General features: G+C 38.0%; 1 protein-coding gene across 7 annotated transcripts in view; it reads right to left on the bottom strand.

Annotated features, from left to right (window-relative positions):
- The window catches only part of HERC1 (HECT and RLD domain containing E3 ubiquitin protein ligase family member 1), a 215,851-nt gene that overhangs the window by 46,351 nt on the left and 156,942 nt on the right, over window positions 1–12,558 (bottom strand). For 5 of the 7 annotated variants that reach the window (XM_048867260.2, XM_048867263.2, XM_048867264.2 and 2 more), the window contains exons 48-54: window positions 11,776–11,950; window positions 10,719–10,989; window positions 9,452–9,665; window positions 7,536–7,795; window positions 6,437–6,564; window positions 3,978–4,105; window positions 2,777–2,977 (exon numbers count right to left, since the gene is read on the bottom strand). In XM_048867260.2, the coding sequence (XP_048723217.1) occupies window positions 2,777–2,977; window positions 3,978–4,105; window positions 6,437–6,564; window positions 7,536–7,795; window positions 9,452–9,665; window positions 10,719–10,989; window positions 11,776–11,950 (1,377 nt within the window). The remainder of the gene's footprint in view (window positions 1–2,776; window positions 2,978–3,977; window positions 4,106–6,436; window positions 6,565–7,535; window positions 7,796–9,451; window positions 9,666–10,718; window positions 10,990–11,775; window positions 11,951–12,558) is intronic. The other 2 variants (XM_048867261.2, XM_048867267.2) reach the window with 2 other exon arrangements.

Genomic DNA, 12,558 nt, shown 5'->3' with positions numbered 1-12,558 from the left:
CAGTCGGGAGCACAGCCTCCCTGAGGAGAGCCCTCAAACAGATATCGCACTCTTTCTGGGTCCTGGGTCAAAAGTTTTTACAGATACAACACTTGTCCTTCACATGTGATTCCCCCAAGCCCTTGAGGCAGCTGCTATGTCGGTCAATAACAGGCATAGGCCTGTTGCAGTCCGAGTAGAGCTTAAACTCGGGAGACTGGGGCATGCCCCACTTTGGGCGAAGTCCCTGATGGGACTCTAACTTCTAACTACACTTAACACTAACTACTGTAAACAAACTATTTACAAGGCCCTAAGGCTCAAAGTCAGAATGTACGAAACCGCTAGACTTTGCTATGCGAGGAAAAGCGCTCTAACCACCACGAGCAGTAAGAAGGAACTGAGAGGACGTAAGGCCAATGGTGCCTGATATATCGACACATGAGCATGGAACTCCATGGAGAGCCAAAGCCGACCCTACGGATACTGCTAAGGCAAAAATCTTTGACGATCGCGCACGTGGGCGCGCGCATACACCTAGAATGGAATCGACAGGAGCAAGCACTCGAAGTTTTTGTATTGTAATTACTTTCAGAAAACAAAAATGACATGACAAAATTACAGCTTAATGAATGTTAATATAGCTGTTTACTTTATGTTTTTTATTCTATGCCTATCACCTTAAATATCTAAGTACCACTGTAGTTATACATTTCTATCAACAGTGCTATTTTATAGGAGACAGTACCGTAAAAGCTTTTTGTGGTAGTTTAGAGATAAATGCAATTCTAAATATACATTTCAATAGGATGAGCATAACCTACGTATTTACCCAGCTACTCTTCAAGTTTTATTTAATATAGTATTGCCACTTCTTTTTTTCCTTCTTCTACATTTTAAGTGGGATTCAAAATAGACAGTCCTTTTCTACTTTGAATAAGTTAATGACCAAAGAATTTCAGTTGCAAACCATGCCACAGTACTTACGGCTAGAAACCATGAACTTTCCACTGAATGCCTTTTATTCAAGGCACTTTTCATATGATTTTGCCTCCTCTTTTTTTTTTTTTAATTCATGCATTTGCTAACAGTCTATCTTAAAGAGGGAGGCAAATATCTTTCCTGTTCTAGCCCTGATTACTTCTATGCTTTTTTCACAAAGTCTGTGTTTCCTTTTTGGAAGTCTCTCACAATTTCACAGTCACAAATGGAGGTGCACCAGTTACAGTAAGATTGTTCCTCCCCCCACAAAAAAATCGCTAATGTAGATAAGGTCAGAGAGGATACATATGTCTTTCTTCACACATCCAACCTGTAACGGTTAGGCAAGGGAGTCTTGAATCCTACATTGCTCGCATAGCAATTTAACAATAACAACTGCACTGTTTTTTTAAATGCCCCTTTGAAGCAGCAGCATTTGTAGTTGTAATAAAATCCCTGTTGGAAGTTTAGGCATTAAAAGAATGAAAATGGTTACCTATTCTACAGAAAGTGCAGATCTTCAAGATGTGTAGTCCACATAGGTTCCACTTCTAGTGTGCATGCATCCCATGCACACAAGATGATATTCTTTGACCAGTAGTGTGCACTGGTGCTGTGCCTGCACTCTGGATGCCCTCATGCCCTCCCACTCGAGGGCATAAAGAACAGAATGGGCCAACTGTCCCTCAGTTCCTTTGTCAATATGGGGTCCAGATGGCCTTAGACTCCAGAGTAGCAGGGAAGGAGCATGAGGCATAGAATATACGTGGACAGCACATCTTGAAAAATGACAGTTGCTGTTTTTTCTCTGAATGATTGTCCACATAGATTTCACTTCTAATGACTTGCAAGCTCTGACCACATCAGAAGGTGGATGTTAGGAGTCCTATTTAAATAATGACTGCAGAATATCACTGCCCAAGAGGGCATCAGATCTTGAGGCCTCAACTGATGAATAATGCTGGATGAAAGGTGGACTAATCCCCATGTAGTTGCCCTGCACATTTCTGACAGGGATGCTGGGCAACGTTAGATTTTGGACTTTAATGCTGCACCCTATATGGAAGGATATTCTAGCACTTTCTATGTTAATTGATTAAGCCACACAATTTCCTGTGTGATGTGTATTAAAATCCCCATTTAACAGAGATAAACTGAGGCATGCAGAGGTTAAGTGACTTGCCAGACATCACACAGAGTCAGTGTCAGAGTTCGGAACAGAAATCAGGAATCCCTGCTCCATGTACATCAGTAACATCAAGCACCATGCTTTAGGGCATTAACTGGTCACCAGCTGAGGTCAGGAAGAAGTCTCTTCCCTCATGGTAAGGTAGTGCATTATGAAGTACTGTCCAACATCATACACAAGATAGTATAGCATACACCATTCTGAGACCTGGTGGAATGGGCTCTAATCTCTATGGGTGCTGTATTTAATATAATTAGATACCCATTTAGAAAATCTTTGGTTGGTATTGCCTGACCAAAGTGGACACTAAAGGGGTACCAACTTGATGCCGCGGACAATAAGAAGAAACCGAGGGAAAGCTGAGCCTGCTACACTTTTTATGCCTTTGGGGTGGGGAGCTGGGGATGAGGCAAGAGAATCCAGGGTGCAGACACAGCTCTAACAGACACTGTTGGCCAAAAAGAATCCGATCTTGTGTTTATGGGGCATAGGTGTACTAGAACTGGAATCTGTGTGGACAGTTCTTCATAAAACTGAAGTAGACTCTGCATTTTCGATACAGATGGCAAAAAATTCTAAGTATGTAACTTACAAGTTTTCTTTTGAAATATCAGTACGGTCACCTACCATCCTTTCTGTAGCAATGCTCCAGTTCTAATCGATGCATGGTTGAAACATCTACAACTTCAATAAGACCAAGAGATCCATCCATACGACCTACTAATAATACTTCTGGGGCGTCTCCTGTCCATGTTGCAGTTGGCCCTTCTTCTGGCCAAGCTAGAGCAGATACCCAGTGCGGCTGAAGGTCTAATAATCCTTTTCCTCCTAAAACCCACAAAAATCTGTTACTATAATACTTCATTTTACTTCACATTAAAAGACCAAAGAGTACCTTTCAGAGGACAACGTTGAAAAACTATGTATACAACTTGGACATATACTACTGATGATCCTTAAAATCCTTTAAGCTGACATATGGTATGTGATTACAAAGTAACTGGTTACTAACTTGCCATGAAAAATAAATCAATATAATGTCTCTAACAGCATCACATATAGAACTAATCTTCAAACAAATTACTCCAGAAAAAGTAATTCACAGAAGAAGGAAGTGAAATTTTATGAAAGACTGCAGCATTCAGACAATGATGAAGTGCCAGTAACCATATAAATGAAACAATACACTGAACCAAGCGTGTGTCAAGCACATAGGAACAGTTCTCTATGGAAACATCCAAGATTGTCAAAAACTGTAACTAATGATTTTTGCAAACGTAAGAAGTTAGATAGAGATCCTACAGCTGTCTAAAGGATTAATGCTCTTCTCCTTTCAGAGTTAGTCTCGAACGTACCATTTTGAGCATTCTGGTGCACCTATGGAAGGAAAATGTTGGAACCTTTTTGAAGAACTATTTATATGAACTTTTAGAGATAGCTTGTTTAAATGTCAAATATATTTTATACCCTATAAAAAGAATAGTATTTATAGGCAATGATTGTTATTGTAGTAAGCAAGTCTAAAGCCCAGCACAAATTTCAATGACTCTTTTCTGGTTCAATGATAGGCTAGAAGGATTCATGTTAACTACTGAGTTTCCAATGCCTATGTTGTAACAAATGTTGAAAAAAAGGCACTAAGGTGCTAGTGAACTAGCTGGGTTCAGAGCACCTAATGAAGGACAGTAGGCATATTAACTGACAATTAAATCTGCAAACACACCTACCAATACAAAAGTGCCATTTCTCAGGAGTTTTTAAATAGCTGTCATAGACACAGGCTAAACTATTAAAAAAAAAAAAACAAAAAAACCCATGTGCATCATACCATTGACTTGCCATATGTTCACCGTTTTTTCCAAAGCTCCAGCCAGATACTTGCCACTGATGCTCCAGCAGATGAGAGACAAGCTAAGGTCACTGGGTGACCCCAGACTTTCTTCTGAATCACCTTCTCTACAATAGAATAAAACAGTGCACTTAAAGTAGGCATTTCTAACTGGAGAAAATGAGAAAAAGTTTAATCTATTAAAGATCTGAGTCATTTTCTGTACTTCCCTTGTTGTTATTGCAGATATAGAACCAAGCATTTTTTCCCCTCAATTTTTTATTCCACATCATCCCCTGGTAAAGTTATTAGAGAGACTCTCTCTGTAGTTAAATGTTGCAGCTAGCTTTCTATAATAGCCCTAATTCTGACTCTCTCTGACATTGTCAAACTAAACCAGCCTGCCTGAAACATCACAAACTTTATCTTATGCCAAAGTAGAGTTTTCTGGGAAGTCTCAGGAAAACCGAACAGGGAAGTTAAGAGGTCTAAGAACAAAAAAGTCAGAAGAGGTACTCTCTCTTCTTGATTTCTGGCCCCAATTCTACTCCCACACTGGGGCAGCTTCGCACGGCTCAACTAGAGTAAAGCTATTTTAAAGCCAGTTTAGCCAACCACAGTAGGATCACCGATTAAAGGTCTAGAAAACATGACCTATGAGAGAAGATTGAAAAAATTGGGTTTGTTTAGTATGGAGAAGAGAAGACAGAGGAAACGTAACAGTTTTCAAGTACATAAAAGGTTCTTAAAAGGAGAAGGAAGGAAAATTGTTCTCCTTAACCTATGAGGACAGAACAAGAAGCAATGGGCTTAAATTGCAGCAATGGCAATTTAGGTTGGATATTAGGAAAAACTTCCTGTCAGGGTAGTTAAGCAATGGAATAAATTGCCCAGGGAGGTTGTGGAATCTCCATCATTGTCTAACCTGCTCTTAAAAATCTCCAAACACCTGTCAGGGATGGTCTAGATAATACTTAGTCCTGCCATGAGTGTAGGGGACTGGACTAGATTAACTCTCAAGGTCTCTTCTAGTCCTATGATTCTATGATCACCTTAGCTTAACAGGATTCTTTAGAGTGCAGAGCTGTATAGCAGCTCTTATGACCTCCAATTCTCTGTGACAAGTGCAGGGCGTGCAATCATGGTATCCCCACACCTCAGATATCATATCAGCTTGTTGGGGCCACTGGCAGCCAGTGTAAATTGCAGTACTCCTCAGGCTGTTCTAATTTATGCTGAAGGAACAGCTCAGTAGCACAACGACACCAAGATAAGACAGTGAAATGATGGCTTAAACCATCATTGACCCTCCCCACTAACTTCTATTAATCACTCCTTGGCTGGAATTGGCAATTGTAGACACTTCATTTTTTTTGGCTCATCACAATGCCAAAAAAGCGTGGCCAAGAAACATCCAGTTTGTTTTAATTGGCTTTGTCTGGAACTGGTTTCATTTACCAGTTTTGGAGAGTTGCTTGGTGAATTATTTAGTTTTTGAAAAACAGTTCGTGTGTGTATTATAAGCTCTGCAAAATTCTTAATTCTGCAAGCCATCTTTTACAGAGCTTAAGAAGTCCATGCTAGAGAGAGATGAAATTTCTGAACTGCACAAAAGCGTGTGTGCGTGTAAAAAACTCCTCAGGAGACAGCTCTAATGCAAGTCTGCTAAAGCCCAAAACAAATACATACTTCAAGAAACTTGCAATCAGCACATACAGGTACCTAAAATACGTAAATGCCATAAGGAGAAGGGAGTACCACTTCCCGCAAGGCCAAACGGCCTAGAGAAATAAGCAGTGGAATGCAAGCCCATGTGTCCTGAATTCTATTCCCACAATTAACCCCAACATTACCTTAATACTTAGTACAGTATAAACATATTTTTGGGCCATATCTAATGCACTTTGAAATCAAAGGAAAGACTCCCACTGAGTGAATGGGAATCAGGCCCTTCGTTAGGCTTCTTAAATCCCTATGAAGCAGGCAAATATAATTTGATACACCCCAACTTTACAGATAAGAATAAGCATTTAAGAAGTCCAGGGACTTGCTCAAGGTCACACAGCAGTTAGGAAAACAATTAAATTCATTCAAAAGTACATTTAAGTCAATATATTTGTAAGCTGCCCTCAATATGACAGTCCCTCTTTACGCTTATATTTTGCTCGCTAATCTTTGTGCTTTGGTAGATTTATTATAAAGTAATACATAAACATTTTCAGGTCAAGAAAAAAAAATTTAATCCCCTTACCTGGATTACTACCTCCACCTTCAATTTTAGGTTCTCTTTTCAGTTTTAAATCATTTACTTTTAATCATTTTTGTTTTTTTAAATACAGTAATCCCAAAGAAGAATAAGAGCATCCTACGCTCAGGCAGTTTCCTGTGCCCATGGGAATCCCCACATGATTGCCATTGTGGATCAATTAATAACTGACTTCCATAAATAAACAACTTACAATTTGTTGAATACACATGTTTGCTGCAATGAATATTGCTTCTTTGTTACATTCCACACTCTTATAGTCCCATCATTCCCACTAGTTGCCAAAAGTCCCTTTTTATTGCACCAAACACATGTCATCACCTGCAGAAATTAAATTAACAAGTGTAAAACCAGAGTTTAAAATTTAAGGGTAGACATATTCATCTCATGCAACTCATTAAGTTTGCCTGATTTGGACAAAGCATTAGCTGTATTATTTAAATCAATTATACTAAACAGAATCCAACAGTGCCCAAGAAGAAGTTCCTTTCATCGTACAGTATTGCATAGTTAGGAGCATTATTAGGGGTCCTGCACATGAATCATCTTCCATAGGCCACTGTCAAACAGAATAGTAAACGAGACAGATTATCTATTATGGCAAAACAAATTAATACATGTGTACTTTTAAAACAAATGTATAAGAAAAGACTTGTAATAATTCAGTTGACTTTGTGTGTTTATTTTTTTAAATCAGTTTAATGAATCCGACAGATGCAAAAGGTCTCATTTCTGCAACTGCCTCTATGTTGACAGATAGTGATGTCAACAAGATGCTGCTCATGCAAAGCCATTTTTGCCAGATCAGTGCCTTAATTATTGAAGCTGACACTAGAATAAGGAATTTGAAATGTAGTTACCCTCATTCCCCACCCCACTCCTAGCTCATTTAATTTGTCATTTTTGAGGATATAATTTACTGTGATCCTCCTCCCATTCATTTCTTTTGTAAAAAGAGGGATTAAGCAATGTTAAATCTTAATTTTAAAAGATTTGTAGCTACAACAACAAAATTAGTAGCAGAAGGCCAAAATCTTTGATAAAAGTAAGCTGCACAGCAGCAACAGGTTAAATGTTTTATGGCATAAGATGTTGTCCCAATCAGTATTTATCACTACAAAATTTTATTTATCTTTTGTGGGAAAATACTTTTTCTATAAAATACCAGCAGTCTGTTGCTTTGCTTATATGGTTATGTAATTACTTGCATTTTTTCTGTGTTCTAAAGAAAAAGGTCAATAAAAGAATAAATTATACATTAAAAAAACTATTTTGGGAGGAACAATACTTACCCTGTTCTGATGAGCCTCCAGTTTTATGAAGGAGCATTTTCGTAGATCTCCACCCATATCAGCAAGGGTCTGAGGACTAATTTGGTTGTCTCGGTCATGTGCTGCAAGAGTTCGCACAAGCTGCTGTGCAGCCCACTGCCTATGTTGTGAAGACAACCTTGAGGAAAGGCAGCAAGCTGCTAATGCATTAGCCAGCTCCAGAGGGCCTACAGCAGAAGGATCACAGGGAGGATGGGCATACAAATGGGCAATTAAACCTGCTTAAACAAAACAATAAGATGATGCCCAAATGAATATTGATAGTATTAAACAAGCCAATAAAATATTACACACAATTGCTAGAAAGAACAAAATTTCTGCAAAAAGATGTTTTTTTTCTTTACTAAAAATACCACAGAGCCATCTTAAATTTGGAAAAACTGTTCTGATACAGACTGAAAACCAGCCATCCTCTAATCTTTTTTCCACAAAACTCTTCAGAAGCCCTTTAGATTGACGGCGAAATACTGTCCTCATTAGAGTCAATGGGGAACTCCAATTGACATAATTGGGCCAGGATTTCATCCTAAAACACCAAGCTTTTTAAGGCCCCAGGCCTGCATTGGGATCTATTAGCATAAACGTCTGCACCCATGTGGAGCCTCACTGGCAGTCAATGAGACTACATAAGAATATGAACCATACACCACTGGTTTTATAACTAATTGGTAAATAAATGTCTCTGATGATTATTCAGGTATGATGCTAACCACCACATTAACTTTTGTTCTTTCATGTAAGTGCCATAATTTTATCCATCTATGTTTAGGAGGGTTAGAGCCTTAGTTCTGTGCCTAATGACACTTCTGTGATTGGTGGCATGTGGAATAGTAATGAAGAGTGGGTAATGATTGCTTTAAGTATGCTATCTGTCTCATCAGGAATTAGTAAAGTATATCTTTTACTGTGGACTATGTATGTCCATAAAAAAGGCTAGAGCTGGAGCAATCACTGTGATTAAGAGTGAAGCATTTTACTTTCTGTGGTTCCTACAGACATGAAGTTTTGACATGAATAAAATCTCCAAAGGGCTTTCTCCCCCCCCCCCCCCCACTTCACTGCCTAACTTTGGAGGCTGAGTTAGAACTGAATGCCTAAACTATGGATTTTCATACTTTCAAATATTTGGGTTTCTTTCCAAGGAACAACCAGCAACTTGATAATCACATTTCTGCCTGAAAATTTTGCATCTATTATAGTTAAGTAACACCTAAGATTACACTCTTTGAAATCAATAGTGAAAAAACATCTAATCTTTAATTTATTTTGTGAATTTGACAGCAATTTATGTATAAGCAGTTTCGCAGTGTCCTGTATATAAACAGTTTTACTCTTGTAAACATCAACAGGGAGCAGAAACCTCTTAAAATAATTTTAAAATTCAGGACATACCATTTAAAGGGTGCTCCATCAGAAACTGGATTTTTTAAATTTATCTCAGGTTTCAGAGTAACAGCCGTGTTAGTCTGTATTCGCAAAAAGAAAAGGAGTACTTGTGGCACCTTAGAGACTAATCAATTTATTTGAGCATAAGCTTTCGTGAGCTACTGTAGCTCACAAAAGCTTATGCTCAAATAAATTGGTTAGTCTCTAAGGTGCCACAAGTACTCCTTTTCTTTTTTTAAATTAATCTTTTTTTAAAAATTAAGGTAAATTCAAGTTCCAATCTGACTGAATTTCCTGGGTTTATAATGGTGATTTTTATTGACAATTACAAAACTCTTGCAGGGTTTTTGAAAAAAAAAAAAAAAACATATTTCTCTTATGTGCTCTCAAGCTTAACTCCAGTTTAACAAATCTGTCTGGGAATATAAATGAGAAAGTGCAGATTTTTGTGAATTATATTGACAAACTTTTTTTTAAAATACAAAAAATACCTTTCTTTTCAGTTTCTGCTTTATCATAGTTCGGCCTCAATTTAGCCCCTTTGTCTGCCAACAATGCTACAAGTGCCTGAGTTACCACAAAGTTGGGTGATGTTACAAGCTTGTTTTCTTCAGCAATTCCTCGCAGAAAGCTTGGCAAAAATTTTCTTTGAATTGGATCATCAACTGTAGTCAAATTTACACCAGTCGCAGCAGAAATCAAGTTCTAAGAGAAAGGCAATCAAGTGAAAAAATTAAATGTATCCAAATGTTTTTAGTCAAACAAAAATAAAATCTAAAATGTATAGATTTTTCAAGAACTTCAGTTTATTTGTAGAGATTATCATTGGCTAACCAACATCCTCTAATTATGCAAATATTACATACAAAACAGAATTCAAGACCTGTATCCCACAAGCTGATTGGACTGAATGGACTCCTGTGCCAGTGTGAAACAGGTTGGTTGTTGCTTGCAGGTTCAGGGACAAAGAATTTAATGTGTTGTTATTGTCATCACTGTCAGCTAGGTAATTTAATCTATTGGAGAATTTTGAAAGTTTAGAAAGTTGTGGATGGGAGAAGCAAAAACAAGATATGTAATAAAATCAGTTACTCCATCTCAGGGTAGTTATAAGTCCTTCACTTACACACACTTCACAGTCAGTAAAAGCAAATCAATAATGAGCTTGCGTGCTACCGAGGTTATAGATATACATTACACCTTGCTACATATATCCACTTTTTTACTTTTTTCAAACTTGAATGTACAGCGCTGGGTATAGTTGACTCAATAAAACGTAGGTAATTTGTGTAGCCAAAGATTGTTCCCTTTTAGGGTGACCTGTTTAAGCAGCAGCAATTTAAAAAGAACCCCAACAGATTCAGGTTTTCCTTGGCAGATATACATTCCTAGCACCCAAATAAAGATACATGAAGTTACCAACAATAAAACATAAACTTGTGCTAAAGCATGAGGGAAAACTCCAAAGAGGGAATAATCTCTTCCATTTTACTTTCATCTTGATTCTTTTATAAAAAAGAAAGGTGATAAACATGAACAAGTTTCAGCTACATTTTTCAAGCAGTCCTTTCTAATCAAAATAATTTTCACATCCAGTTGCACATGGTATGGTGGAGCATACAATATCCTTGGTATATTAGTGCCTTCTTTATGTAAATCATTTCTCACAAAATTTACCACTTCGACTCATATACAAAAATTTCAAGTGTAAAATACCAGTGTTTTAAGCAAATGTTTGTATAGAAATAACAATCCTACCTGCGTACACAACTGTACCAGCAGCTTTGCAGCACTAGGAGTATTTGATGCCAAACAGCCTACAGCTGTACTCAGGTACGCCAAGCAAGATATAGGCTTGCTTGTTTTACTATGTACTCCTCTAGAACGCTCTGTAGAACTGGACATAGTGGATGGACTTGTGGAGAGGCCTGCTCTCCCTGCTGCAGCCAGGCACATTAATCGAACCAAAGTTCGGATATCTGTTAAACCCAAGGACTCAAGACCAGCCGCAAGACTACAGCTGGACCCACTGTCAAAAATGAAAAAAAAAAAAATGCTTTAGTTTAGGGTGTTGTTTTTTTAATGTTAGGTACATAATAGGAAATTTCATCTTGCATACAATGTAACTATTACTAAATGTCATTAATAAATAGAATACTGCTTGCTTGATTAGTGGGAAATTATTTCCCTAGAAAAGGGTAGAAGAAAGGAAGTATTACCCCCAGTTTACAGATGGGGAACCGAGGAAGAGTTCTGATCTTGCAAATACCAATGTGCTAAACTTTAAGAATGTGTGCAGTTCCACTTCAGAAGAAGAGACTACTCACGCTTACAGTTAACCACAGAGATAAGTATGCTCAATAGTGGAAACTAAGTAACTTCTTCACATCCGCATCTGCATCCTAAATACCCCCATGCTGTGGTGTGAGGGCATACAAGACCCCTGTACAGAGGCAAGTATTTAAACCTGATCTCTTCACTCCATAACAAGTGCCATAACCACAAGACCACCCTTCCTTTACTGATTTAGCTTTAGAAATTCTAACATCTTATACTATGTGTTTCTACAATGTGCAGCACAATTGGGCACTAATCTCAGTTGGGTCCTCTAGGCATTAACCATGATATATAAAGGAAGAAGTGTCTTTTAGGGAAGGAAAGTGAAGAGGATGGGACTCAAAAGAAAGCCCTCCTCATAAAAACAGCACCAAATTATTTAAAATGAGTAACACAGGCCCCACCAGATAATAAAACTGAATCCCTAGCAAATACAAGTTGATAATTAAACCCAGAGGAAATAAAGAATGTCACAAACCTGACAGACAATAGTGAGAGTGCTCTCATAACCATGGTTCTTGCAAGAAGCACTTGGGCTGCTGCTGTCACTCTTCTTAGTGCCATAACACGGTCATGTGGATTTACTAGAGCAGCAGCTTGTTCCCCCAGGGTTATCCTGCCAGAAGAACTTTTTTCTATGGAGCCATGACAGCCTTAAACATAATCATGTTTTGAATTAGTGTTAAACAAAAAGGGAAAATTATAGTGTGCTATTAAACACAAAACTACTGTATACAAATTAATATAAATTTTGCAGATTTCAGTTTGTGAGTCCTTATAAAAACTAAGTATTGTTTGTATACTCCTAAAGTTCTACACCCAATTTAGCCTTTTTTAATTTTCAGCAGATTGGGAACAATTTGACAACAGCCAAAATGCATTACAAAGCCCCTTCAAAACTGGGCTACAGAAAGACCTAACTACTACAATCTGATCTCCTAGCACAGCCCCTTGTGAGAAGTCCATTTAAGTTACTGTAACTTCCCTAAGGGTTCAGGGACCATGCTAGTGAAGCCCATTGCAGGACTGGGGCCATAGTGTTAACCGAAAATCACAGGTTTTAGTTTTTTGTCAATATAAAGTATCTTGTCCCTCCATCACCACAGCTTCTCTAAAAAATAAGAAAAATTAAGGTCTGCCGCATTTCCTGATGTTGGGAGGCTGGGCAGACTGACTGACCCATGATATCATAACTGCCCCTATAAGCACACACCAAAGAAAACAAAATGTCTGTACTTTAAATTACACTTGTTTGCCAAGT

The sequence above is a fragment of the Caretta caretta genome, chromosome 10 (assembly GCF_965140235.1).
Source record: "Caretta caretta isolate rCarCar2 chromosome 10, rCarCar1.hap1, whole genome shotgun sequence".
Classification (NCBI taxonomy): domain Eukaryota; kingdom Metazoa; phylum Chordata; order Testudines; family Cheloniidae; genus Caretta; species Caretta caretta.
Note: the sequence above shows the minus strand (reverse complement) of the source record. Positions and strands in the feature narration are given on the sequence as shown.